At 41.2% G+C, this 26,972-nt stretch overlaps 1 protein-coding gene across 2 annotated transcripts in view; it reads left to right on the forward strand.

Moving 5' to 3' along the window:
- Nucleotides 1-23,825, forward strand: part of LOC121294712 (RNA polymerase II elongation factor ELL2-like) — a 31,819-nt gene extending 7,994 nt beyond the window's left edge. For both annotated transcript variants that reach the window (XM_041218743.1, XM_041218744.1), the window contains 10 exons: nt 10,247-10,374; nt 12,610-12,773; nt 15,053-15,315; nt 16,889-17,013; nt 19,577-19,691; nt 19,848-20,310; nt 21,004-21,061; nt 22,693-22,864; nt 23,043-23,087; nt 23,606-23,825. In XM_041218743.1, coding sequence (XP_041074677.1) covers nt 10,247-10,374; nt 12,610-12,773; nt 15,053-15,315; nt 16,889-17,013; nt 19,577-19,691; nt 19,848-20,310; nt 21,004-21,061; nt 22,693-22,864; nt 23,043-23,087; nt 23,606-23,716 — 1,644 coding nt within the window. In that variant the 3' untranslated portion in view covers nt 23,717-23,825. The remainder of the gene's footprint in view (nt 1-10,246; nt 10,375-12,609; nt 12,774-15,052; nt 15,316-16,888; nt 17,014-19,576; nt 19,692-19,847; nt 20,311-21,003; nt 21,062-22,692; nt 22,865-23,042; nt 23,088-23,605) is intronic.
- The last annotated feature ends 3,147 nt before the right edge of the window (nt 23,826-26,972 follow it).

Raw genomic sequence — 26,972 nt, forward strand, 5'->3', positions numbered from 1 at the left:
TATCCTTTCCCTTGACAGGCACCTCGGGAGACGGCAAGGCATTCATCATACACACGACTGCCACGCGAGTGCCCCCGGGCTCCGTTCCTTTTTCATGGGGTGCTCAGATCTGAGGATCATTACCCTGTTTTTTGTTTTTTTTTCCAGTTTATTGTAATAACAATAAGAAGAATGCAGTTCAAAAGCCTTTCATCTTTGCAAGCAGTCATTCCACATGTGCGTCAGTCTAGTTCTATCAGTCCAGATGTGTCCTGTACTAATCCCCATTCTTTGAGTTAGTAGGAGACCTTGTCTTGATGTGCTGCATACGGCTGTGTTGGGTGATGTGTGTGCTGTGGCACATGTCCGGCTGTGTTTTCAGTGGGCTCCCTCCTAGCATTTTAAGTTTGTACTTTGCTATAAAAATGTGACGCAGCATCTAAAAGATATAAAATACTTTTCTTTGTGTTTTCTCAAAAGACAAAAAGAAAGGAAAGAACTGTCACGTGGGTGGCACATAGGCAAGACAAGTACCACCATACACATTAAAATAAAGGAAAACAATAAAACTAAGAGATCATACATACATACTTACATACAAGTCTTTTAAAAGCTGCAGAACCTCCTTCCTTTTAAGCACTATTCTTTGGTCTAACAAGAGGGGTTTAGGAGTGAGCTGACTGGATTATGTTATGTGTTAATGGTAAACGAGAAGTGTTCCAGCTGTGTGCACTGAGAAACTCCACCCCCTCCCCAAGCTGTTTCTGCGCCCCTGCGTGCTGTAGTGCTGTGTGGCGCTCCACTGTGTAAGCCAGAAAGAGTATCCTGTCAAGCCAAGCAGAAAGCATCAGGGATCAGTGTGTCTCTTACAGTGCTCAGGTTTCTACTGTCTAAGGAAGGACAAGATGTTCTATTTCTTCTTTTTTTATTTTTTTAAACATTCTGCTGCCTGTCTGAGAGACAATGCTGCAGGTCCTAGTAGCACTGTGTTTATCATTTCTTTTTTGGAAACTGTATTCTGTTCTCAAGCTTAGACATGATGTACCAGGTACCTATTGTGGACAGGAGTCCACCCTCTTTAACACGCCCTCATTTTGCAAATAGCATGAATTGAAGTTCACTGCCCACTTTCCAAATACCACAGATGAATAACTAGAGTAAAATCCAACACTTTTCCTCATCCTTGAACTCCTAGAATACATATCTCTCTCTCTCTCTCTCTCTCTCTCTCTCTCTCTCTCTCTCTCTCTCTCTCTCTCTCTCTCTCTCTCTCTCTATCTCTATATATGATATAGATATATATAATATATATATATATATATATATATATATCTATATATATATATATATATCGAAGAGTCAACGGAGCCTGCCAGTGCAATTTTAAAGCAATTTGTCTCAATGAGTTTATTTTTAATTTGCAAAAAGGGTCAGATAAGAGATGCTGCCGGATCCACCCTCGTATCTTGTTCTTGTATCATTGAACTGTGTGCATGTTCAGAGCTGCAGTCATTCATCTTTATTACCACACTGTAGCAATGGAATCTCTTCTAAAAAAAATTATTCAACCAATTCAGTGTATTGAACTGTGCTGTGCTTCATTAACCAATGTGGGCAATAACATGTATAGAAAAAGGTTCTGTGTGTGTGTGTCCATGCTACCTGTGTACAACAATTTGCTATAAGTTTATCCTTGGGTTGTAGACTTTGTGAATTTGTGTGGCGTTTTGTGTTTAATCTACAGCAAGCTCTTCAATCTCATTCAAGGTGCCTTTTCTAGAGATATCCTGTGACAAATCTTTTGTTTTTATTTTCTTCAGAGGCTTAGTTTTGCTTAAGTCTTACTAGCACAGTACAGGGGTTGTTTTTCGGAGTATAGATGGTGGTTTTAAGTTGGGGACCTTGTTGTTATAACAGTTTTATTAGGTTTTCTTGAAGGGAATCTTGTGTAAGATTAGTGAAAGAATTTAACAACATATTGTTCTGTGCTCAAGCTTTATAAACACATGGAAATGCCAGCTGTAAATAAACTCTGTGATGAAAACCGTTGTGGTTTGCATTGTCCTGTGCGGTGCTTTTGATGCACAGAATGGGGTGTGTGTGAGTAATGATTTTTTTACAGCTCTCTGTTCCCACTATTGTTTTATTGGCCTTGATGCAGATGAGGAAGTCTGCTTTTACTCTCCCTGCATTGAGTTATCAAGGAGAGCGTAAATATAAAATTGTAACTCAAAAAGGAGACATGATTACAGATGCTTGATTACATTGTGCTGTCTGCCATCTCGGCACTCTCATTAATCACGCCCAATATTAGCACATAGAAAGAGTCTGATGTGAGAAACATATGCAGGCCCCCGTCCTGTGCAAATGTGCATGCCTTTTTTTTTTGGTGCTGAAAATCAGTATCTCTGTTTTATACCATAAGCAGCTGATAGTACCAGTGGTCAGTGCAGACTGAATGACAAATATATAAGACTGGCCTACATTGTATCATGATGAATCCTGATAAATTAAATATTGCCTTGTAATGATGGAAGTAAGACTTTCATTGCATAGCAGACGGATCCGTTCCTGGTTTTACAATGAGTTTTTGCAATGGGTGAACATGCTATGCAATAGGAGTCTTCTTTCCATTGTAACTGTGGGTCAGGTTTAGAACAGGAGAGTAGCATGGGGATGTTGCATGAAGACAGTAATGGATTGCACTATTATGTTTAGTGGATGTATTAACAATGAGGAGTCTTTCATAAAAGCTGCATGATATGCCCATGGGGAATATTCCATTGCAGCTCTGAAAACCCTCTTAAAAAGATGTTACAGGGTTGTGAAATCAGCGGCACATGGCACATTGTATTGACAGGTTAAGCACTTTGAGATGAATAGATGGCCAAAGCAAAGAGCATGCAACAATTCAGAGCAGTCCCGGTCTGGGGCCTGCTGTTTGAAATGCTGAAAGAAGGTGAACATGTTGTTGCATTTTCACCCATGCAATGGGGTTGGAGGGGGGGCTGTCAGCTTCTTGATATTTCAATTAGATTGCTGATGTGGACCACTCTCTATTAAGAGCTCTGTTTACATTCAGCTTAAAGCAGAAACTGCCCCAGTAGCACCAACTCCCTGAAGAAATATCAGGGTTTTCTCTGAAACAGCAGGTCCAATTCACTCTTACTCCAATTAGTTTTTCTGGGAGGAATGCTTTTTTTAATATTGGAACATTTTTTTTTTGTTTGTCTTGCTGTGCTTGAACATTACTACTCCTTTATCTATTCCTCCTGCAAACTGGAGTAAACTGTACAAATGAATCCTAGGGGCAGTTAAAACCAGTTGCTGTATTTATTTAATGAGCATTTGAGTTCTTTATGTAATGTACTGTAGGGATGATCTTGACAAGTTCCCATCCTGCTTCATACTGCCTGCGCGTATCCTACACAATTCTAGAGACTAAGCCGTGTGAGTCTTGTTATTTAAAGGTTGTTTGTTCGGGGCTTTGTAGATCTTGTAAATGCATATAAATATACTTCTGCAAACCCCCTTGTTGAAGTAACAGCATGTCTCTGTTTGAAACACACACATAATGCAGAATAAATAAATAAGAAACCTCTCAGTGCCTTGAGTGCAGCCGTTGCTGTCGTTTGTCTGGCACAATGCAAATGGGTTTAATTAGCTGAAGTCAGCAATGTCACCACCAGACGCAGATGGCTTTTGTGGAACATACCGAGTTTCCCTGAAACAATTAACCCTGCCTTGTGCACCCAGCCTTCGGGAGTCAGGATTTTATTGTATGTTTGTTGTCGGAAATGCAGGTCCAGTTTAGGTGTTATGCCCTGGAACGCCTGTATTTGTGTTTGTCTCTGTGTGTAATATAATATAATAATATATCTATATCTCCCAGCAGGGATTTCTTACTTGATGGAAATCCAAGCATTTGAAAATAAATAAATAAATAAATAAATAAATAAATATATATATATATATATATATATATATATATATATATATATATATATATATATATATATATATAATATATTGCACCTGAAAAAACCAAGGAAATGACTCTCCTGCCAGACTGAAGCATGCTGTCAATTTGTTCTCGGGCCACGCTCCAAGCCGAGTTGTTCTGTTCTGGTTCACTTCACACCATATATCCCAGTCTAAAAGTATTTGACATTTCCAAACACACGCTAGAATGGAACAGATGTAGTTGCACTCTAGCTGGAGAAAGAGTTATTGTATCTGACTGTGGACCCTGCCAGGAGGCTCAGTCTGGGCATAGTGCTGACAATTGGGAATCTATTGCCATTTGGCTACAATGGCGCAGGCTGCAACAAGGCCCCTCGCGGCTTTCCTGCCTATGCCTGTTTTTAAGTTGCCTGTTCACTAACTTCAGTTGGATCATGTTAACTTTTGAGTGTTTCCCTTGCATTGTATTATATTTGTAGGCATTTTCCTTGCAAATAAGTGACACCTTTTTAACTTAATTTAGTTTTTTCAGTAAAGGAACTCTTTGAATTCAGATTGAGTTTTACTTGTTCAGCCGTGTTTATCCATGTATGTATTTAATTATATGAGCATCTTCCAAACTGCTTGAGGTGGTTTGTTTTAAAAGCTAGCCATTCAGGCTTTGTGTGTTTTTCAGTAATTACCTTGATAACCACCATTTAATAGTGTGGCCCATTACCATGTAGTGAACAGAACCACAGGACAATAATCAAGAAGGAAGCAGCATGGAAATGAGAAGCCATTTGAATTGCATTTGTTTTGGGTCTTTATTGTGACATGTGACAGGAAGGAGAGGGTTAAAGGGCGGCACAGCCCTGCAGCAGCATCTGAAAGGGTACTTCAGAAACATCCTGTAATTAGCCATTTAACAGAGAGAGGGACTAATCAAAGCAAACCACACAATGCAAAAAAACCCCACCTTGTCAAGCACATTTTATATTCAGACGAGGAACACCTTTCACGTTGTTCTTGTTATTTTGCTTATTCAGGCCAGAATACATTGTTCTTCCATAGCCTGATTTGAATGTTCATGTTAACATTATCATCTATGAAAGTGATAGTGGTCTTGCTCCCATACTTTGCTATGTACAGGGTGGTCTGGACTACAGTGTGTGTCAATTATAAGAGGCTTTCAAAAGGTTGTTTTTTTTACATTGCTTTCTGTTGGTCTTTGGAATAGTGATTTTGTAGGGGGATGGCTAGCTCACAGTAGCTTTAATCCACAGTGAAGACCTGGAGTAGAGGACCTACCTTACAGGTACAAGTGCATCTACACCTATGTTGTCTGGCGGGAAAGGGGTTACAATATTGCATTGTTTTAATTGCATCTAAATCAGCAGCAATAATCTGCCAGACCCGAATAGGGACACATTCACATGTAAATCCTGGATCGAAGATCTGGTGACTAATGAGTTAAGTGGCATCTGGTGATAAAGATAGAGAAGGAAGCTGGAAATAAGAGGAGCGATCCAGAATGAACTGACCTGAGCGACATTCATTTGCATGAGAATACAAAGTGTGTGGTGGTGCTGGAGGAGACGGGGGGTGGGGAGACTTCAGAGAGAGAGAGAGACTTTTTTCTGAGAGTGAGGTGTGGAGACAGGGTTGGGGTGAGCTTCAGAGAGAGAGAGAGAGAGAGAGAGATGCTTTTCTGAGATTGGGGTGGTGGAGACAGGGGGTGGGGAGAGCTTCAGAGAGAGAGACACTTTTCTGAGATTGGGGTGGTGGAGACAGGGGGTGGGGAGAGCTTCAGAGAGAGAGACGCTTTTCTGACAGTGGGGTGGTGCAGGCTTTCACTCTGAATTCAGCTTTGTCTTATTGCTTTGGGGCATGTTGCAGTTTGAATCCCTTGTGTAGGTCATGTAATATTGGGGTTTTCACACAAGCACAATAAGTGCAAGTAGCCTGACTTTGAAATGTTGTTTTTGAGACTTGGTGCAGAGAAGCCTTATAAAAATGTACTCTATCTTTCTGTCCAGCTGGTTTTATGATGTGTAATGGCCCTGTAAGGATGCTCTACCTATGCAGTTCATGAGTTGTTGTTTTTTTTTCCCCAATACAATATTATTTCTAGCTGGAAAATGTACAAATCTGCACAAACGTGTATTTGTTGTTGTTTGAGGGTGGATGAGTGATGTGTGTGTTGCTCTGCGCTGTCATACACCATTGCCCTGGGGGTGGGGGGAGGCGTTAATGCCAGAATGACTGTTGGATGCCTCCTAGTTAATCGGCATCAGGCCTGCTGCATGACTGAGCATTTGCTACATGGAGGGAGCGGGTGGGGGTGCTGCCCGTCACTATTAGCTACACCTCCCTTGAGAGATTTAATCTCTTAGGACAGATCAATAAGGCGTTATTGATACATGACCTTGTACCGATGGGAACATGGTCTGGTACCATGTTATATCATATATACCTTATATATAATACTTATATACTAATTATATATATATATATATATATATATATATATATATATATATATATATATATATATATATATATATATATATATGTGTATATATACACACACACACACACACGCGCGCGCGCGTGTATACAATGATCCAGTAATGTATGTACGCAAATGCTTTTTTTTTTTTTTATTGGCCCTAACTTGGTAAGATAACATCAAGGTTGTGTGGAAGCAAGTAATCAAGGTATAAAGAGCAGCTGTGTTGTGAACCTCGTCTCGGCAGCAGTGTTGTGGAACACACTCAGTAATGACTGGAGTTGTTCTGAACCCCTGGCACGCCTCTCCTGGGATCAGGCATGTCTTGACATTCTGCCAAATCTCAGTGACATCTTCATACCTCAATCTGGTGACCAAACCAAGCTTTCCTTGCATGCACTAGTAGCATTCTGTTGCTGGAGCTTTGCTGAGCTCTATTTCACCTGTTAAGAACCAGATGTTATGCTGCTGTACTTTTTGCTGTATTTTTGCACACCAATCCGTTTTCAAATGTTCTGAACCAGCACACCAATCTGTTTTCAAATGTATCGAACCAGCACACCAATCTGTTTTCAAATGTTCTGAACCAGCACACCAATCTGTTTTCAAATGTATCGAACCAGCACACCAATCTGTTTGCAAATTTACCTAACCAGCAGACCAATCTGTTTTTCTTTTCTGTGTTTTCTAATCTGTGATACTGTTTTGGATCTCGTCTGTTTTCGTCGTGTGTGAAGAAGTCCTTACACATGCACTGACTTGCCTTTCAAGGTGCACTAGACTCTACCTGTGCGTGGGATTGTGATGCAGTGTTGTGTGTTGTCTCTGACACGGACACCTCGGAGGCTTGTGCTTGGAAATATGAGACCTCCTAGTTTACAGTGTTTCATATCCCCTGCGGACTGGAGGAAGCCCTCTTTGTAATTGGAACTTAACTGTCTGTGATCCCTTTCCTTTTATTTATTTTTGCTTTATACTTTGAGGGGGGTGGGGGAGGAGGAGTGTTGTGCAGTACCCTCAAGGTGTGTCTGTGCGTGCGTGCGTGCGTGCGTGCGTGCATGTAATTGTAGATTAGGAGGCACCATTTGGAAATGATGAACCCCGAATAAGGACTATGCTTGAATCGCAAGAAAATCTCAAGAAAAATAATCTTTAGATGTGCTGTAAGCATGTCTGACTGCGGAGTCCTGCTGCATTTATAATGAGTGTGTGCGCTATGATTAAACTAGTCTTTGCAATACTTCTTATTGGTGTATGCATAAGCATTCACATTGTCTATATCCAAAGAGGGCACTTGCTGTTTGTATCAGCTGGGATCAGTTCGAGAAACAGACCCTTTGATAACCTACCTAAGCTCCAGATCTGTCCTGCGGCTTGCTTGTTACTTTGATTTGTTGATCGCTAAATTAGGACAGACTGTTTTAGGCTACAGTGGCTACGTGGCAAATTCTAATTATCTAAAGCAATTAAGTAGCAGAGTGCAGTAACCCCCCATGGATCTCCTTATTACTAATCACAGCAGCTTCTGGCTTTGAGATCGCCAAAGGCAACAGAGTTAATGTAGAAAAAATAAATAAATAAATAAAATACTGTCTCTCTCTGAACGTAACCAGACAGCATGATTTCCTCAATAAACAGCACATTAATGTCATATTAAGTTGATTTTGAGCTCTGGCAACAGTCAGTCTATTTAAGCCAATATTGCTCTCTGTTAAGGCTATGTTATTTTAAGTCCAATAAGCAAAACTTAAAAAAACAAAACCAAAAAAGACCCTAACGTTTTATTGGAGATTGTGTTCCAAGGATAAAAGGAAGGCCAATGGCTTTGATACTGAATTCTTTGTGATGTTGCTGGTCGAGCTTTCGCTCAGTGCTAATGATTGGGCTGCTGTGATTGGGTAAATGAAGTCCCATGGTCCCTGGTGGATAAACTGTCTGGTGCGTTCAGAGTTAATAGCCCCTTCATTCCCAGTGGGGGGTAGGGCATTCTTGTGCCTCCTAGTTATTTGAAAGCACTAAAAGCTGTTCATTTCTTCCGTTCAAGAAGAATGTCTGAGTGCTGATTCAAGGATTGGATCCAGAAATGCTGTACTTGTATTAAACTATAGGAGTTGGGTAAAAGAAAGGAACTCCCTTTATTGTGCGAATGGTCTTTCCCTCATGTTGGTCTCGTTAGATGTAAGCTGCATCTCCCTGTTTTCTTTCAGTTATGCAGCACATCAAATGCAGAGGTAAGTGAGCAGAGCCATTGCAAAAGACAGGAGGAATTGCTGAAGAGCAAATGGGGGGAACCGTCACTGAAAAAGCATGTTAATCCACAATAAATCAAGTTCTACCTCAATTAAGCAATTGCTAAGCAATAAAAAAACAAGAACTCAAAGAATTCCAGTCCCACATGGCATCGTACTGCTTAAAACAGTCCCATTCGTCTTGTTTAACGTTTTTAACAACACATGTGTCAATAACATTTAAAATCTCGCCCCCTGGTCATCGTTTCACATTTGCTTTAAAGACGAGTGCATTGGTGTGATTTACTCGGAGCCCCTTCCTACAAACGGTGGCGCTGTCGAATGGATTTTGTCTGCAGAGGTAAACACTGCTGTTGATTTGTTTGCTCAGTCCACTGAAGCCAGGCTATTGCTGTGGTTTAACAGCTTGCAGCTGTGTTACTGATCACAGCCTGCCTTCTGTTCCCGCAGTTTACCTGAACAGTGGAAAGCTTTATTGTGTCATTAGTGAAATAGTGGCAGGTGATCGTTGCACAAGCCACCTACTGATCTAGTGTGCATGTTTTAAAGCTGTGGAAACTCTTTATAACTTTTTCACGTACCTCCACAGCAGCATGACCACCCAGGTTTTCATCTATTGTAAATCTGTGTGTTGGAGTATTCCAGGTGCACAGAACATAAACAGCCACCCCTCACTGAAATCTTTGATTCTTAAATTCAAAACTTGCCTGCAAGTAATGCAGTCATTGTGCAAGCACAGATACTTCAGTGGTCAGGCTGACAGAACTCACATTCAGATTCTGACTTTTATTTTAAGTGATTCACTTTGGACCACCTAGTGTAATTTTAATCTCACTTAGTTTGCAGAATGTAAATCAGTGACCCTTTTATGATCAAGGCTGTGTCTGGGCTTACTGTATTTCATTTTTTCATTAAAAAAAAAAAAAAATTGTAATGGGGGTAGAGATTGATGCATATATATTTATTTATTTATATCCATTGCAAGCTGTAAGAAATGTATTTGCACCAAAAACAAATCTGTCTCGAGGGGTTTTTACCCTGAGGGATTAGTTTCTGCAAAAGAGAAGCTCCTTGGCTGATTGTATGATCAAGGGAGATGTTAAACCACATGAAGGCTGCTTCGTAACACTCTCTGGAGCTTCATGCGCTCGTTGCATGACACTTGCACGCAGCAGAGGTGTATATGAGAGTAGTGAACGACTTTAAACAGGCAAATCTTCAAACAGCCCTTTTCTGTGTGTATGCCTTACCAAATGGCCACTTGTTGTGTATGTAACATTGGGCTGGGTGATGCTGGGCCACAATTAAAGCAGAGCATTAGTGGGGTTTAGCTCATGGATTAAATGGGGGGGGGGGTGTGTACTGTACTTGTTTGTTTGTTTGTATTCTTGTATATAAATGGCATGGGTTCTGGTTAATAAAAGCATCCCTAAGTCAGCACTTGATTCAGCAGATTTATCTGTAGCTTCATATAGAGAAACTAACTGGTCACTGCAGGTCTGAGATTCTTCATTTGCAGTGTACTCTCTTTGGTTTGTAACGCTGTGTATTGTTCCCTCTACAGTACATCAAGATCCCAGCTCCTTCCTCGGACTCCCCCGGCGCTCTGCGATTGTTCTCTTTCTACCTGTCCAGTGATAGCAAAGATAAACCTCAGGCCAGCTTTGACTGCATCCACCAGTATGTCACTGGGTAAGTAAACAAAACCAAAAAAAACCTGTAATCCTGATGTTCATACAAAAACAAAAGAACCACCATGACACTTAACTTTATTTTTATAACTTATTCACCGATAAAACCCTAGCCGGGGGGGTAGGTGGGTAGACTCACTTCCTGAGAGGAGTGGGTGCCGGGACTGTTTGCAATGCCTTCACATCTCTGTGATTTTACTGCTGCAGTCAGCAGTCCTCAAACACGTGCTATTGGGTGATGAGATGTGTGGGAAATGACCGTTTCCTCAGGAATGGAAGGGGTAACGACTGCAATGCCGATACCAAACCTGGAGTCGTGCCTATTGCAGGCACCATGGGGAAAACCTACAAGTAGGAGCTGGGGGGGGTGCAGGGTTTTTTTTAGAGAGTGCTGAAAGCTTCTGTAGTGTGCGTTCTAGCAGGGACTTCCTTGTTTCTAAGTGAATGGAAGGTGTGCAGGGAGCAGGGCGGGGGGACTGTACTCTGATGAAGGTGTGCAGGGAGCAGGGCAGGGGGGGTCTGCACTCTGATGAAGGTGTGCAGGGAGCAGGGCAGGGGGGGACTGCACTCTGATGAAGGTGTGCAGGGAGCAGGGCAGGGGGGGACTGCACTCTGATGAAGGTGTGCAGGGAGTAGGGCAGGGGGACTGCACTCTGATGAAGGTGTGCAGGGAGCAGGGCAGGGGGGGACTGCACTCTGATGAAGGTGTGCAGGGAGTAGGGCAGTGGGGACTGCACTCTGATGAAGGTGTGCAGGGAGCAGGGCAGGGGGGGACTGTACTCTGATGAAGGTGTGCAGGGAGCAGGGCAGGGGGACTGCACTCTGATGAACTTGTGCAGGGAGCAGGACAGTGGGGACTGTACTCTGACGAAGGTGTGCAGGGAGCAGGGCAGTGGGGACTGCACTCTGATGAAGGTGTGCAGGGAGCAGGGCAGGGGGGGACTGTACTCTGATGAAGGTGTGCAGGGAGCAGGGCAGGGGGACTGCACTCTGATGAACTTGTGCAGGGAGCAGGACAGTGGGGACTGTACTCTGACGAAGGTGTGCAGGGAGCAGGGCAGTGGGGACTGCACTCTAATGGGCTCTTGTGCGGCTCCTAGATGTGTGTTTCAGGCTGAACTTTAGCTCTGCCATCAGTGAGGAGCTTGAGCCAAGAACAACAGCAGGAATATGAAGAAGGGATTCCATTGAGTCCCTTCAGGCCCCTTTTAACATTCAAGCTCTACACAGAACTTTTTTTAATTTATTTTTTCTGCAGGCAGATTGTGCAGTCAGTAAGGTCTGAACTTGCCTTTCGCAACACTTCAGTTTTGCAATGCAGTGAATCCTTCCTATGTTTTGTGTCCTTTTATTAAAATAAACCACTGACCATGAACACAACCTAATACAAGATGTTTTAACTCTGAATTGTATCCTATGCATATAACAGAGGCAGTGTGTATGTATAAGTATATTTCTTTTACAGCTCTCTAGAGAGTCACTTCATCACAACTGGAGAAGTGTGGTTGGAGCTTTCATTAGCGCAGTTTATTAAGAATATCTCAATCTGGGATTATAAGGAGATGTCTGTCCATATACTTTCCATCCAAGTTCATGTGCAGGAGCAGCTGTGTCTGACACCAGGCGGTTGGAGGCCTGGCTTAACCAGTGGATTTCCTTTCTTAGATTCCAGTACGGCTCATTTCTCAGTGCCTTGCGATGACTAGCACAGAAGATGCAGTTCACTGCCAATTCAGCACTTCTCTCAGTGAAGTTTTACTTTTTCCAGATGTCTGCTGTGTTTGTTCAGCCGATTATGTAAAAGCCAACCCTCACCCAGTGTGTATCACAAAGCATTTTTTTTTTTTTTTAATTATATGCACTTAAAGAATCCAACACCGCAGCTGCAAGAACAAGACCCGACCTTCAGTAATATGGAGAAACGTGAAGTTTTGTTCAGTATTTAATGCCTTTTTTACTTTTATATCTGTAATTGGGCTGCTCATCTATCTGCAGTCCATGCAGTGGGAATATTAATTGGCAATATTTGCAATATTAATAATATTAATAAAAATTAATATTAAAAATTAAATAAAATCAATTGCCATTGGTTAGAAAGATCAGCTGTTTACCCGATTGGCTTCTGATTCTTCTGTGTTGTTTCACACCAAGTGCATTTCCTTTTCTTTCCAATCCCCGTTTATGTGGAGCTCTAACCGTGTGGTGTGTGTGCGTGTGTGTGTTTTAACCCTGGCAGCCTGGGTCGAGAGCAGCTGGAAAGCCAAGGCAGTATTCAGGATAAGATCACGGTGTGTGCCACTGATGACTCCTACCAGATGACCCGGGAGCGAATGTCCCAGGTGGAAAAGGAGACGTGGAGCCGGGCAGCTATAGAAATCAAGCCAGGATCGACCTATCGAAGTAAGGATTTCAAGGCGGGCTATATTCGTGTGATCTGTGCAATGGCAGATCTAAATACCACTGCTGTTCTGAATCATTTCAACATGTGTACTTTGTTAAAAGATGTTGTCTGTGTTTCTCAAGTGCATCTTTTTAGTCTTTTGAAAGGGCATTAAACTACCAGTGTTGGTCTTACATTTTTTTCTTTGTGGATGTTTTTAGACAAACCGAACTGATCTCAAGTCTGTTGGCGTTTTTAGAACAGTTCGTATTACTCTTAGATTTATTTTGCACTGAAAACACAAGTGTAACAGTGCTATTCGCAGGGTACACGTTTGTGGATAAATGACAGTGGCTTCCACGTTGTTGCTCTGTATGATTTTGCCATCAGTAGTGCAAGGGACTTTTGATAATGCCAAAGAAGTTTTAATTTGTCTGTCTTCTCTCTCTCTACCTATAAAGGCCATTTCAATTAAAAGGCGAGTCTGAAATTTGGCTACCCAGAGATAACCGAAAGAAAAAAAAAACCCAAAAACTAAATCACCCAACAGTACTAGTCTTTGCAGAAGCCTGTGAAACGTATGCATCAGAACAGTTCATGCCAGTGAAGTTGGATCATTTTATTGGCACTCTGGCACATTCCCAGCTCTGTTAGCGAGGCAGAGATTGCAATGAGAGTATGTACTAACAAGGCGCATGCAGAGAAACTGAAGCTTGCCTGTTAGTGTAATTATTGTGCTTGTGATTCAATTAGTTTTTATCTTCAAAATAATGAATTATACATAGCTGCTTTGGAAGAAAAGTCACTAATTCAAAACATTCCCTCTTGCTTCATTTGGCTCACGTGGCTCGCTCTTGTTTGCTCGCTTGCTCTCCTGGTTCCACTGTAACTGGAGGCTGGTCTTTAAGTGAACCAAGACCTGCTTTGTAATGGGAATTAATGCAATGGATTAATTACAACTGGATGCCCAGTGACAGCACAGCTCATCGTTCGATTAGTCTGTCCTGTCAGTGCACAGCGGTACTGGCTAATTGAATGAGTGGAACAGTGCAGTTTGTTATTAATCTCTGATTGTCTCCAGCGTTAGTGTAAAAGGTTACAGGGACAGTCCGGTTAACTGACTGGCTTCAGTATCGCACATTTCTTGTCAGTTTCTGAGATGAGATTCCGAATCTCTCGGCTCTAAAGTTCTCTGTCTGAACCTCAAGGCAGCATTTCCCTTTTAATGGAGCAGCATTACGTTTTATTTATGGACAAGCAATTCTTGAATCTTGGTAAACCAATCGTTTCTTTAGTGGCAACTTTTAAAGGAAGGGAAACAAACCCTGCTGTGGTTGATACGATTTCTGACATAGTGTGCATGGGAATTTTAAAGTCAACACTGGCTATTGATTCATGCACAACATGCAGGTCGGGGCATAGTCTGAATGTTTACATTGTGTTCTGCTCCACACACAGTGACGCAGGTGTCGGGAGTAGTCTGTATCTAGTACAGGGCGCCATGTTGTATGCTCTACATGCACATGTGGCATCATCATTGCGTCCGACAATGGGGTTAAAGTACAGTATAAACTGAACTTGGCGGTGTTTGGAAGTCTGGCAGTAACTTCTAAACATGCAGGAAAGCTCGTCCTCTAAAGATACCCAGCCACTGAGGTTTGCAAGCCATCTGATTGGAGTTCAAATAGACCCTTTCTGTTTGCCATTCTGCAGCACCCACACTGGGTTTTCTGTTGCTTCTCTCTTCCCTTGTTGTGCTTGTTTACTCTCTGTGTGTGTTCTGTAATGGCTTCTTGTTCTTGTCCTGTTGTGCTAAGCAAAGCCTTAATGAGTGCTAAGCTGGGTTGTCACCAAACATGTGGAAAAAGAAAATAAATATATAAATCTTTTTTGTGGTTGAGTTCACTTAATGAACTATTGTTTTATCTTTTTCTTTTAATCCTCTTAACAGATTTTTATTAATTGCATTATGTGCCTTTTTAATTACAGGCTGCTGGAATCTTGGTAAAGAAAAAAGTTAGTTAGTAAATGTCAAATCAAATTCACCCTTTCTTCTGTTGGAACAGTTGTTACTTGGAAAGGTTTAGATTAATTTTAATTTCAAGATGACTTTTGTTCCTTTTTATTTTTTGTATTAACTCAAGTTTTTATACACCCTTAAACTTACTGTAACACTATTCATAAAAGTAACGGGAGGCTAGTTGAATTTAGAGCAGGTAACTGTCCGGTCTTTTGACATGAGAACCTGCAACACAATATCTAGAGATATATCATTTAGCCTTTTTTTTTCTCTTCGCAGGTAAATGTGTTAAAGTTCAGAAGAGGCACGGCCCAGCTCCAGTGTTGGACAGCTTTCCTTTCCGTAAACACTCTCCTCCGAGTCCCGTGCTGGCTGTGAAGAGGAGCAGCACCTCCAGTATTGTCCCTCAGAGAACTCTCCGAGACCGCATCATTCACCTGCTGGCCTTGAAGCCATACAAGAAACCGGAGCTGATCCTGTGGCTGGAAAGGGAAAAAGCCAACCCAAAGGACAAAGCTGACCTGGCCCCTGTGTTAGATGCAGTAAGACTGAGCGTTTCCTTTACGTACTTCGCATTTTACATGTGTCTGTAGTGGTAGGCCAGTGTATTGAGGGGTGTATGAATTTGAAAAATAGGTAAACCAAACTGGGTACCAAAAAACAAGGTTGAATTGTGTGTGTGTGTGTGTGTGTGTGCGCGCATGTATTAAATTATATTAAACGTTTTCATCATGCTAGAAATGGTCGTGTGTTCATGGCCTTCTTTTTTCCCCAGCCAGGATTTTCAAAAGCCAAAAGATTATCAACAGCTCAGCGTTACTTCAGGTCAAATCATCTTCTCTCGTGTGTGTCACAGTTCTGAAATGTTTTTTGGAAGACTAAAAGGCAAATCAAATATAGAGTTTGTTTTTCTTTGTATTCTTCCCCCAGGCTTAAGGGAGGTTATTGTTCTGCTGTAGATACGTGGGTTGTAATTGTTTGCAGCTTGTTCTGTTCCTGTAAATATTTAGTTAAACTGCCTGTAGGCTGATAAAGGAGACGCAGCTTCTTCAGTTCTTCAGTGCTTGAGTAATCGCCGGGGGGAGATTGTGTTTTGAGGCAGGCAGGGAGGCAGGCTGCAGCAAACCTTGGCACCGAGTACAGTATGTCTCTAGTTGCCAGCCTTGTTTGCTGTTTTACACTGTCACTGGGAGTGTGGGAAGGTTACTACTCAATGTTTCAGTGTTACTGTTGCATCCCACCTCTCCGGGGAGAGGTCTGTTAAGGACGGTCTTGTAATCTGGGCGATCAGCAAGCGCTTCTATTAGACAAGCTAAATGGTGCTTGGGGAGAGCTGCGCAAAACAGCCGAATAAAAAGAATAATAAATAAATAAAATAATTGGGTGGGTGCATAATTAAAATTTCCTTGGAACGTGTTTTAATCAGGGGAGTGGAGAGACAGAGATGGAAAGGAAAATATCTTCAACACTGCAGAGTGTGTGACTGTAAATATATTTTGTAGATTTACAGAGTCTTTCGGGGATAAGCTCTCTGTGTGTGTGTGCATTTATCCATTTAACAGAAAAGAATCATAGGTTATGAATAATTTATGATGATTAATTGCACTCAGTAAATTCTTTATTTAATTGTTCATTTGATGTATCTATCTACATAATACCCAAGTCCTTGACGATCTTCCCTAACCCCTGAACTGTTAGTTCTACAGCATCTGATCGCTACTCTGCTGGCGGGAGTTATTTAAAATGCTGATTTCTTTTTTTTAGCACTAACTGAACGTGGTGTATGCTCGCAGATATTTCAGAGGTGATCACACACATCATGGATGAGAAGGTCCATTAAACAATACAAGACGATGAAAATGGCACAGGCGCTAAACTAGGATTTAAAACCTTAGTTACCACACCTTTTAATCCATTTTAAATATGACCTAACCCCTTGTTAATCCTTGGCTGTGCAACTAAGTAGTATTGCTATACAACGCTCCCTTCACACACTATCTTTATATCTGATCATCTTGTTGTATAACCACTCATTCGCCCATGTGCTGTTTTTCTTTTGCATGCATGAATACCATTGTTTCCAGCACAAGACTGATGGTGTGTCTTTTGTTACAGGTTGCAAAGGTAAACTCTAAGGAGAATAGCTACACTCTGAAAGATGAGTACTATAGGCATGTGCAGAGGGACTGGCCTGGCTACACTGAAGAGGAAAAGCAGGTTCTTCACAGGCTTCTATTGAGGTAGATATTACAGGACCAAGTTTTACTTTAGCTGCATCTGGTCCTGGGTCCTGTTGATTCCAACATTGCTCTGTTTGATCTTACCCTCCGGTTTGCAAGAATTTAAAAGGAATTCAACTACTTGAACCACTGGAAGTCCCCAGCTATGTTATGCAAGTACAGGTTTCCTTTAAGTTATGGATGTAGTGCATTACCCCACAAACACAACTGTGCCTTTTGCCTTCTACATTATATAAAAAAATAAATCTCATATTTGCAGTTCTACCTAAATAAATGAGGCTAGATTTGGAATGGGAATCCCATGATGGTGCACTGAAGAAACAGATCCACTGCCTTTGGTTTTCATTTCCCTGCTTGGCTAATCTGATCACTGCCTTCCGTTATCGGGAAGTCACTGCTTTCTTTGCAGTTCTTAGCTGGATTGCCAAGTTATCAAGGTTTGTTTGTTTTTTTGCCAAGTGACCTGGCATTGGACAGCATGGCAAGTCCAACTTTTGCCACAATCTTGCTAAGGTTTATGAAGCAGTGTTTCATCACGGGGAGTTGCTTTGGGAAAGCGCCAGCGCACAAAGTGTGTTTCAGGAATACAGCAGCAAACCTGAAACACTGCATTGAACAGAGAGTGACGGAAAACCATTAACTTGATTTAATAAATTCATTCTACAGCTGCAGCGACGTTGTGCTGCCGTTCTATCATCTGTGAAAAAAATCATTACAAAATGACAAAATGCATTTAAAAAAGAAAATATATATATTTATTTTAATAGGTAGTTATTTTTTCTGCACAAGAAGACTTTGGCTTCATCACTGACCTGGAATAATGATTTGTGAGCTATGCCAGCTCTTTCCCAATAGCACTACTGTTTCTCATGTGTACATATTTACTGCATGCTTCTGTAGCGGCGTGTTTCCAAGTCTGTGACGTGGGTTACAGGATTGTTATCTACCTTTTCATTCTGTTCTGTACGTGCTTCATGCACAGAGCTTACTGGAAGAGAACATCTCCGCAAACCATGTTTTTAAATAAACGTATCAGGTTTTGTTTTGATGTTTTTTTTCATTCCTTGCCATTGCCGTTTCTTCACAGTAAACAGTGGCCAGCGACACATTTTCATAAACGTGAGGTTTACTTGTGTCTTTTTGTAGCTGAACAAACAAACGAAAACCTGAAATTTAAACTTTAAACACTTCAAATAAAACAAAACGTGGAAATGGTGTTGTAAAGTGAAGGGGGAAAAAAAAAAAACTCAGTTTTGGTTCTCGTTTATTACATTCCACATAACTGAAAGTCAACAAAATATATATATATATATATATCACTACACAACATTTTCAGGAAATTTGGTATTGTTTAAGCGAGGTGTTTCAGAATGACTTCCCTTTTTTCTGTCCCATGAGATTCTGACTCGCTGTAAAGCGCCACAACACATTTTTGTCCCAGATGGCTTTCCATAGAGATTACTAAGGGTGCGCGTAAAATCTGATTTGTTTACTTTTTGCTGTCTAAATCTTTTAAATAGAGACTCAAGAGCTGCTGTGTTGATCCTGTTTTTATTTATTTATTTTTTTTAATATATCAAAACGAGCAAAATTCTGGTGATGGTAAATAAGTGCAAAGTATTTTTGTCATTTGTAGCGAATACGAACATCTGATTTTTGTATCTGAATACATGTCAAAACATATTTGTTCGGATATTTGTCCCAGCACTAACATGACATGACTGTGTCGCCGCAGCTAATAAGAGAAGTATTACAAGTAGAGGTAGCCTCCTAGATCGCTAGTATCCATTGGGTTAATAATGTTTCTGTTAGGCTGTGCTTCATAAAGCAGCGTCTCCATTCTGGTTTAAGCATTAACAGGCATGCTTGAGGTCTGCCTGCAGCAAGAACTTGCTGAAAAGAAGAATGGCCAAAATCATCTGAAAATGTGTTTACAGTCATCATCATACAATCGCGCCGGGGGCGATTTTGAAAAGGGGGAGCAGATCTTCCTGAAATAATGACAGTAAATAAATCTACCTTATTGTTCAGTGTCCAGAAAGGGTTTAGAGTTGTTTATATAACAAGCCCTGAAAGACGGCCTTTGGAAGGGTTTAGTTTGAGGTGTCGTCTTCAGAGCGATTTTGACGCCACATGCAATATATCAGTTCCCTCTTGATGAGATCAGGATATATTTAAAGAAGGCTCTCTCGCAAACTCATTAGAGATGGTGATAGGCAACTGTCCCGTCATTGTTTTTATATAAAACAGGAGCTGTGTTTTAAGGTAACCACGCACCGTTGAGCCCTGGCAGCAGTCTTTTGTTGCAGTTTAAGATGCTTGTAGATGTTCGTTCTCTCTCTCTCTCACTCACTCACTCATTTACTTCATTACAAACCTCGAAGACCAGGAGCTGACTGTTGCAATGGTGGTCCAAGTCTCCTGTCAACACCCCGTGTCTGACTAAAGATGGAAGCTGTAAATTACTTCAATGTTTTGCATTTCGCAGACTCGCCAGATCAATGGCTGGCCCTGTCAGTTGTCAGTGAACAATGTCTTTTTTTTCTTCATATTTCTATTGCAGGAAGCTGCAGCCAACAAACATTAGCCAACCCAGGAGTTTCCAGTCAAAGCAACCATTCCACAAGTCCTCTGGGGATTCTCCTTCACACTGCAGCCCTATCAAGAATCCTGCAGTGGTACATTCATTTATTAACTCTTATTTTGTAGCTTTTTGACAGAGGTTGTTTTTTTGTTTTTTTTTTTTGTGGGGGGGGGGGGGGATTTATGTCTGATTTTACATGCAAAAATAAATAATAATACATAACAATCGTAAACCCTGCATTTTATTCCAGAAACGCCCAGTGCCTTCAGGTCCCCCGGAGAGTCTTGCAAACAAGAAACAAAAAGTATTGGATCAGAACTTGCATCAGCCAATCGCAAATGGACTTCGCACGCCTCCAGCCGCACACAGTACTACTGCCACAGTGAACTCTAGTCTACATGTAAAAATGGAATTTCAGAGGACGAGCAATGTTTGCGAGAGCCAAAACGGCTTCATTCCACAGCACAGCTACGGCGATTCCAGCGTCACAAACAAAAGCCAGGAGTACCGGGACCTCAAGCCAGCACAGTTGAACTGTTTACTGACGGAGTACTCGCTCAAAGAGGACGAGGAGCTCTCCGGCAGCCAGCACAAAAAGAAGAAGTCCAAAAAGCATAAAGAGAAAGAGAGGGAGAGGTTGAAAGAGGAGGGGGGGGAGAATGCGTGGCCTGAAAGGAGCCCTGAGCTCAAGCACAATCAGGAGAATCTCAAAGGTGAGTGCATTGTTTTAAACATACCTTACTGAAACACAAACCCGCAGCTGTGCCCGAGGGGATAGCAATTGCATTGTTTAATGTGCACCTCCACAGTTTGGGTAGGTTTTTCTGATGTCCAGTCCGAGAAGTAAATGGCGCTATTGATTTGCATCCAGGAACGGAAACGAGAGTCCGGTTGCATAGCACTTTTTTTAGTCTGTACATGCTTAATAGATGCCCTTGAGCTTGTTGCCATCATGCTGTGGTTATGCCCATCCCTATAGGTCCCATGGCATACACGGGAGTCTCTTATCAAACTCTGATAAATGTAGCTGATAAGCAAATCATTAACTCTGGGCTTGCTTATTCTTTTTTTTTTTCTTTTGAAAGCTCATGAACAGCATGCCTTGCACAAATATAGCCCAGCTCCATTGTTAAAAGCATGGTCTGTAGCAACTTATCTGTTAAGTGAATTAAGTTGATCATTGACTCCCTGACAGCTGTGGAGGTGCATTAGGTACAAGGGCCTGCTCTCTTCACATAGCCTTTTAAAATACGCACATCGGTCTGGGCATTGTCGCAGTCATGGATTGCCTGGAAACGGGCCGCTAATTGGCCTTGATGATGAATTATTTGGTTGGCTTCAATAGCACTTGTCAAAGGTGCACACACACAGTACATTGACCTTGCTTTATTTCTGCTTATCTACAGAACGTGCAAATACACCCATCACTCCTTCCACCCCAGCAGGAATACCTGACTATTTGGTGTAAGTAGCATGTATATATGAGTATGTGTGTGTAATTCTCATTTTCTTGAAGTTGTTGTTGTTGTATAAAGTGTTTTTGATCTTTCATTTGGTAATAATGGGAATTCATAATGGCTTTAACAAGATGAAACATAAGAGGTCAGTAGCCCCACTGGAGGCTGAGACAGAGAATCTGTCAGCAAACTGCCTCCTCAGCTGTGCTTCCAATCCAGTTCCTTTCGAAAGCTTGCTTGCTTGCTTGCGTTCTTTGCAGCAGGATTAGTGGTGAGTGGGGTGGGGGTAACATACACAAGCTCTAAAGGCAGGAATGAAAGCAGGTTTTCCATGGTGGAAACAGAGCCATGCAGTTGTGTAGCTCTGCCGTTTGCCTGCTTTAAAGACCTTGTACTGTGTTGTGCTCTTTCTGGTTTTGGTTTTAACAGGATGGTGGCTGAGAAGCACTGGCTGTGTTGCGATAGTGAGAGGACTCTCTGTTCATTCATATACCCTTTTCTAACAAACAGAATCAGCCTTGAGGACCGGGTTGAGAGGAGCCATTAACTTTTAATAACATTTAAAAAAAATCCTGTGCTGCTTTCAATTTGCTGGATAGTGTCACCTCCCCTGCAAAACATCATGTAAAAGTGTAGTCATATAATAAACAATAAAAAATATCTGGGACATTTCATTGACATGGGGTGGGGGGGGGGGGGGGGGGGGGGTCAATTTAAAAATAGCAGGGAGGGAAATCTCTTTGACTTTAAGAGCACTTCAGTCTAGCAATGCTTTTTAAACAAAGTGTAGAAGGACAATGCTTCCGTAGCTGCTACAGTAACCTTGTAATGCACTAATAAGCCAGTTGAAGAGTGGTGTTCTCAATACAGGTCTATCGGAGAGATGCAACTGGAAAGGTAACCCTGCTGCATGCAGCCCCTGTTCTTTCACATGTGTACAACAATACCAGACGGAGATTCATTTTGACTCCACAGAAAGGAATACGGGAACACACAAAAATAGCAAACTGCGTGCAGAAGGCTTTATTTTAAATAGACTATCGCTATCAAAGACTGTCCCTAAACACAAAGCCGAAAGGAAAGAAATAAACCCCAGACTTGCTGGAGTCTGTTCCTGAGCTCAGGTATGGGATACAATGTTAAGCACAGCTGTCACTTTAAGTCACTTGTAGGCATTTGCCAAAGACAAGCGACAACATGATTTTCTAGTCATGTTTTTGATATGCATCTAACACTCTGGCAGCAATACCAAAACAAAACAAAAAAAATAGTGTTAGTCCTGAGTAAATTCCAATGTGTGTAATATTGGTAATGTATGCATGTGTTTGTGACGGGAATTCTTTGACAATTAAAAAGACAGTACTGTTAAATGGAGGTTTTGTTACACACATCAGTCGTCTTGTTTCAGTCAAGCTTTGCACGTCTCCAGACATGCACGTTAACAGGAAGGGCTGTTGCCGTAGGTTTGGATTGTTGACACAACGGAAGAACTACTGTCTCGACCACAGTGCCACCTGGTGGAAGGAGACTATTTGAGGCGTGCTCTAGTGTGTTTTTGTTTTTTCCATTACATGTTCTCTAAAGACAAAATACTAAACTTTAAATTTTTTTTTTTTTTTTTTTTTTTTTTTTTAACAGAAAATATAACACAATAACAACTCCAGAACAGCGTCAGAACTACAAAGAGGACTTTTGCAACGAGTATGATGAGTACAGGGACCTCCATGCGAGGATAGGGAGTGTGACTGAGCAGTTTGTACAGCTGGGATCCAAAATAAAGACCCTGTCCCCGGGGACACAGGAATACAAGGTGTGGTGGAGACACTGACTTCATTCAGCTTCCATTTGAAACTTTACATTTCTCCTCCACGCTTCCTGCATGTGTGCTGGGTACTGTTTGTTTTCGGGGGGGGGATTCTTAAACTGTGCTTAATTTGATTTAATTTCTTTTGTATTTATTTTAAAATCCTGTACTTGTCTCTTTTCAGGTTATTGAAGACCAAATATTTGGGGAATACAGGAACTATAAGAAGGTAATGAATTGAAATCGTGTTTTGTATGCCTTGTCCAACATTATAATGTTTTCTTTTATTGTACCGTAGATTGCAGTTAAAAAGAAAGCGAGCCCCTCATTTGCATGCAAATTAGCCACACCGCATTTAACTTAGTCAAATGTTCTCAATCATTTTATAGCTGTTATTTGTTCTTTTTATGATCAAAGCCAGATGGCTCTAATGATAACCCAGTATTGGTCCAGGATCTCTGTTTGTAATAACAGTGTAGCCAGCGATTAGTTTGTCATGCATTCCTTTTTATTGTGAACTGGTTTTATATCTTTGCGAGACTGGAAGCCTGTGTGCAGGGTCTGGAGGTGAAGGGTTTTGTTTGATTGGTGGATTCCAAGCCGTTTGTTTTCTGTAACTGTGTGTTGGCTGGCCTGTAACCAAATGCTAACTCCGCTGGCTCATTTTGAGACCATACCATTTGGCACTTCTAAAAGCAGTCTGTGATGTAATATTGAAATGTTTGTGTGGTTGTTTGGTCTTTTCAGAAATGCCCTGGCTATCGGGAAGAGAAGAAGCGATGCAAGTATTTGCACCAGAAGCTGTCGCACATTAAGAGCCTAATACTTGACTATGACAAAAACCACATGCCTTTGTAAATGGATCGGAAATGGATCGGAAATGGACCAAAACACTGCTCCGGGATACCCGACTACTGTGACTTCTATACTGCGTGGGGGGCGGGGCAATAAATGTGCTTTAAACTTTTATTTTTAATTTTTAATTTTTAATTTTTTTTTATTTACTGGAAGTTGCTCTTTAGGGAATGCTCAGACCACTGACTTGTGATCTGTACAATTTTTTTTTGTTTGTTTTTTTTGTCTAGGGTTCAGTTGGAACCCAACACCTGGGGTCAAATAACTATTTTTCTCCTATAAAATAATATATTATTATTATTATTATTATTATTATTATTATTATTATTATTATTATTATTATTATTAGTAGTAGTAGTAGTAGTAGTAGTAGTAGTATGTATGTTTTTCTTCATGCAAGGAATGCCCATTTCAAGCAACATCTCCATGGTGAGGTCTATACTGATGTTCCATGCAGTGCAAGCATATTTCATGGTGCTCTTTTACTGCAAGAGGGCTGGACATTAAACCCAACCCCACAAACAGATTTCACCAAATGCTTTAAACTGAAAGTGGCAATGCCTTGGTTCATCTGTGTTTCACAAAGGAGGTCCTCGCCACAATTTCCATTTTGAACAGCGTATGTTCCTGCACCCTGTGGCCTGCCATTAACTCTATAACAAGCAGAGCGCTGGTATCTCTTCAGAGTAAAGCACAGTTAGCCACTGTAACATGATGAAACAGTGTTTATTAGTTTAGTTTGTATCCCCCTAGACTGCAAGTTCTTTATTCTGGCAATCGGCGTAAACGGGAATATATAGCCTGCAGTGTGTGGAATATATAACCTGCAGTGTGTGGAATATATAACCTGCAGTGTGTGGAATATATAACCTGCAGTGCAGCAGGGCTAGCAATGTATTTAGCTGGTATTGCACACCAAAGAGAGCCAGGCATTCAGAACATTCAAATAAAGCAGAAAGTTGATATTTGTAAATCCATGATTTCCCAGTGACGGCGCTGTTAAGTTTCACACTTTGGCATTGGTTTTATGTGTAGCTGCAAGCCATATGCCAGCAATACAAACCATGGTTAACTGAAGCACTGAACACCGGGATGCACAGTGAAGCAGCAACACAAACAAAACTTTATTCTGACAAACTTCCGAGAACAGACATGCAGAGAGGGATGGCATTGTGCATGCACGGAAACATGCAGCATCTCTTTACAAACTGCTCAGCTGAATGAATTGCAGAGAAGGGTGGCATTGTGCATGCACGGAAACATGTAGCATCTCTTTACAAACTGCTCAGCAGAATGAATTGCAGAGAGGGATGGCATTGTGCATGCACGGAAACATGCAGCATCTCTTTACAAACTGCTCAGCAGAATGAATTGTACCACAAGGGCTTGGTAGAAAAGGGCCTTTTTTATTTTTATAAATGCTGAACTTTGTAATGTTGGCAAGTGCATTCTCATGTTTCAACAAGCAAGTGTTTTGGCAGAGCTTACCACATCTATCTAAGCAATCTCCACAGTGGCTTCTTTGATCAGTCTGTAAACCAGTGTGTTTGTGTAGACTCACAATTCCACACACTATATGAGGGAACAGAGATTTACTCCTGCTTCCTGTGTCTTAAAACTGAATGCTTTTACATAGAAATAACTAAGGGAGGCAGAGTGAGGCTATCACCGTAGGAGTAGAATCATGCTTTAAAACTGTGTGCTATTGTTGGACACAAGTGAAAGAACAGGGGTTGCATGCAGTAGGGTTACCTTTCCAGCTGGGTTCCAATCTCTCCGCTAGCCCTGTGTTGAGAACCCCACTCTTTAACTGGCTTATTAGTGCATTGCAAGGTTACTGTAGCAGCTACGGAAACATTCTCCCTTTACACAGGGCACTGCGTTTTATTCTGACTTAATTGTCCAGCATCTGGTGTAATATTAAGACGCCTTAATAAAACCAAAAAGCAAACCATACATTCAAACTGACGGCCAAACTTTAACAAACCTCACATGGAATTTCTGTGATTCTGTTTAACATGTGCACCGTATCATTGATTGAAAGATTCGGCATCTTCGATTTCAAAGTGCTGTGTAGAAGACAGGGAGGTGAATGGTAATGTGAAAGGGAATCTCCTGTAATAGTCATTATGCCTTAAAGTGCCAGCGCGGACCTGGGTCTGTTTGTGACTGGACTGCAAGTGCTGGGTGTGCGTCATCTCTGTGACGTGGGGAATTCATCCAGGTCCTGCTTCCTGGACACACTGAACATTGTGTTCCTGCTTTTCTTTTTTTAAAAGTGAATACTTTTAAAGTTAACAACCCTTTATTTTGTTTCGTAACTCGAGCTCTCCAGACAAGACTAGATGCTGAAGTATTGTTTGTTTTGTGTTTCTGATCCCTGGTAAGAAGCAGGCCTCTCCTGAGCTGTTCATAACATGAAGGCACCGATTTGTAAAACTTTAGCAGCAAAATTTAAAAAAAATAAAATAAAAATAATTAAAAATCATCATTACACTGGAAAATATGGAAAGGCTGAGCTAGCAACAGGGCATTACTCCAGGGAGAGACACTCATTTTTAGAAAGGGCACATACTGGGTGTTTTTCATCTGCATCTGCTGATCCTGCCATTTGTATTAATACAGCAGCCTGATCAAAGTGAGTCGCAGTGCAACATTAAAATAAATAGGGACATATTACTAGTGTACCGGGTGGAGGCAAATATCAACGACGCACAATTCTATACACTTCAAACTGCAGTATATTTTGGAATAAAAACCGAGGACCTCCCTAGGTTAGAGGGAGTGATATTTATTTTATTTATTTTGTCCAAATTATTAATGTTCTGGTTAGTATTCCAAGTATTTGCTGAATTTCCTTTGTGCTTATTCAAGGGGTTTTGAGACTGTACAATAGCAGCTTCCTTGCCATTAAGTGCACACGTGAACCCTGGAGTTTAAATGACAGCACAGGTTCCGTTTTAATGAGGCAGCTTGCAATGTAGAGGTGCCTGTCTGAGGGGGGCTCCAGATCAAGTTTTTTGGCAGATGCAAAGGGATTTAATTTCTCAAATGTATATTCTTCATTCTTGAAGTGGTTTATTTTTAAGGAAATGTCTTGCATAAATTATAAAATGAGAAACTTTTTTTTGTTTCTTTGCCAGAGAAACAATGCAAAATATTTCATTCAAAATAAATGCAAAAACGATTTACATTCTCTAGTGTTGCTACATTATTATTAATAATAATAATAATAATAATAATAATAATAATAATAATA

This window comes from Polyodon spathula, chromosome 19, assembly GCF_017654505.1.
Source record: "Polyodon spathula isolate WHYD16114869_AA chromosome 19, ASM1765450v1, whole genome shotgun sequence".
NCBI classification, from domain to species: Eukaryota; Metazoa; Chordata; class Actinopteri; order Acipenseriformes; family Polyodontidae; genus Polyodon; species Polyodon spathula.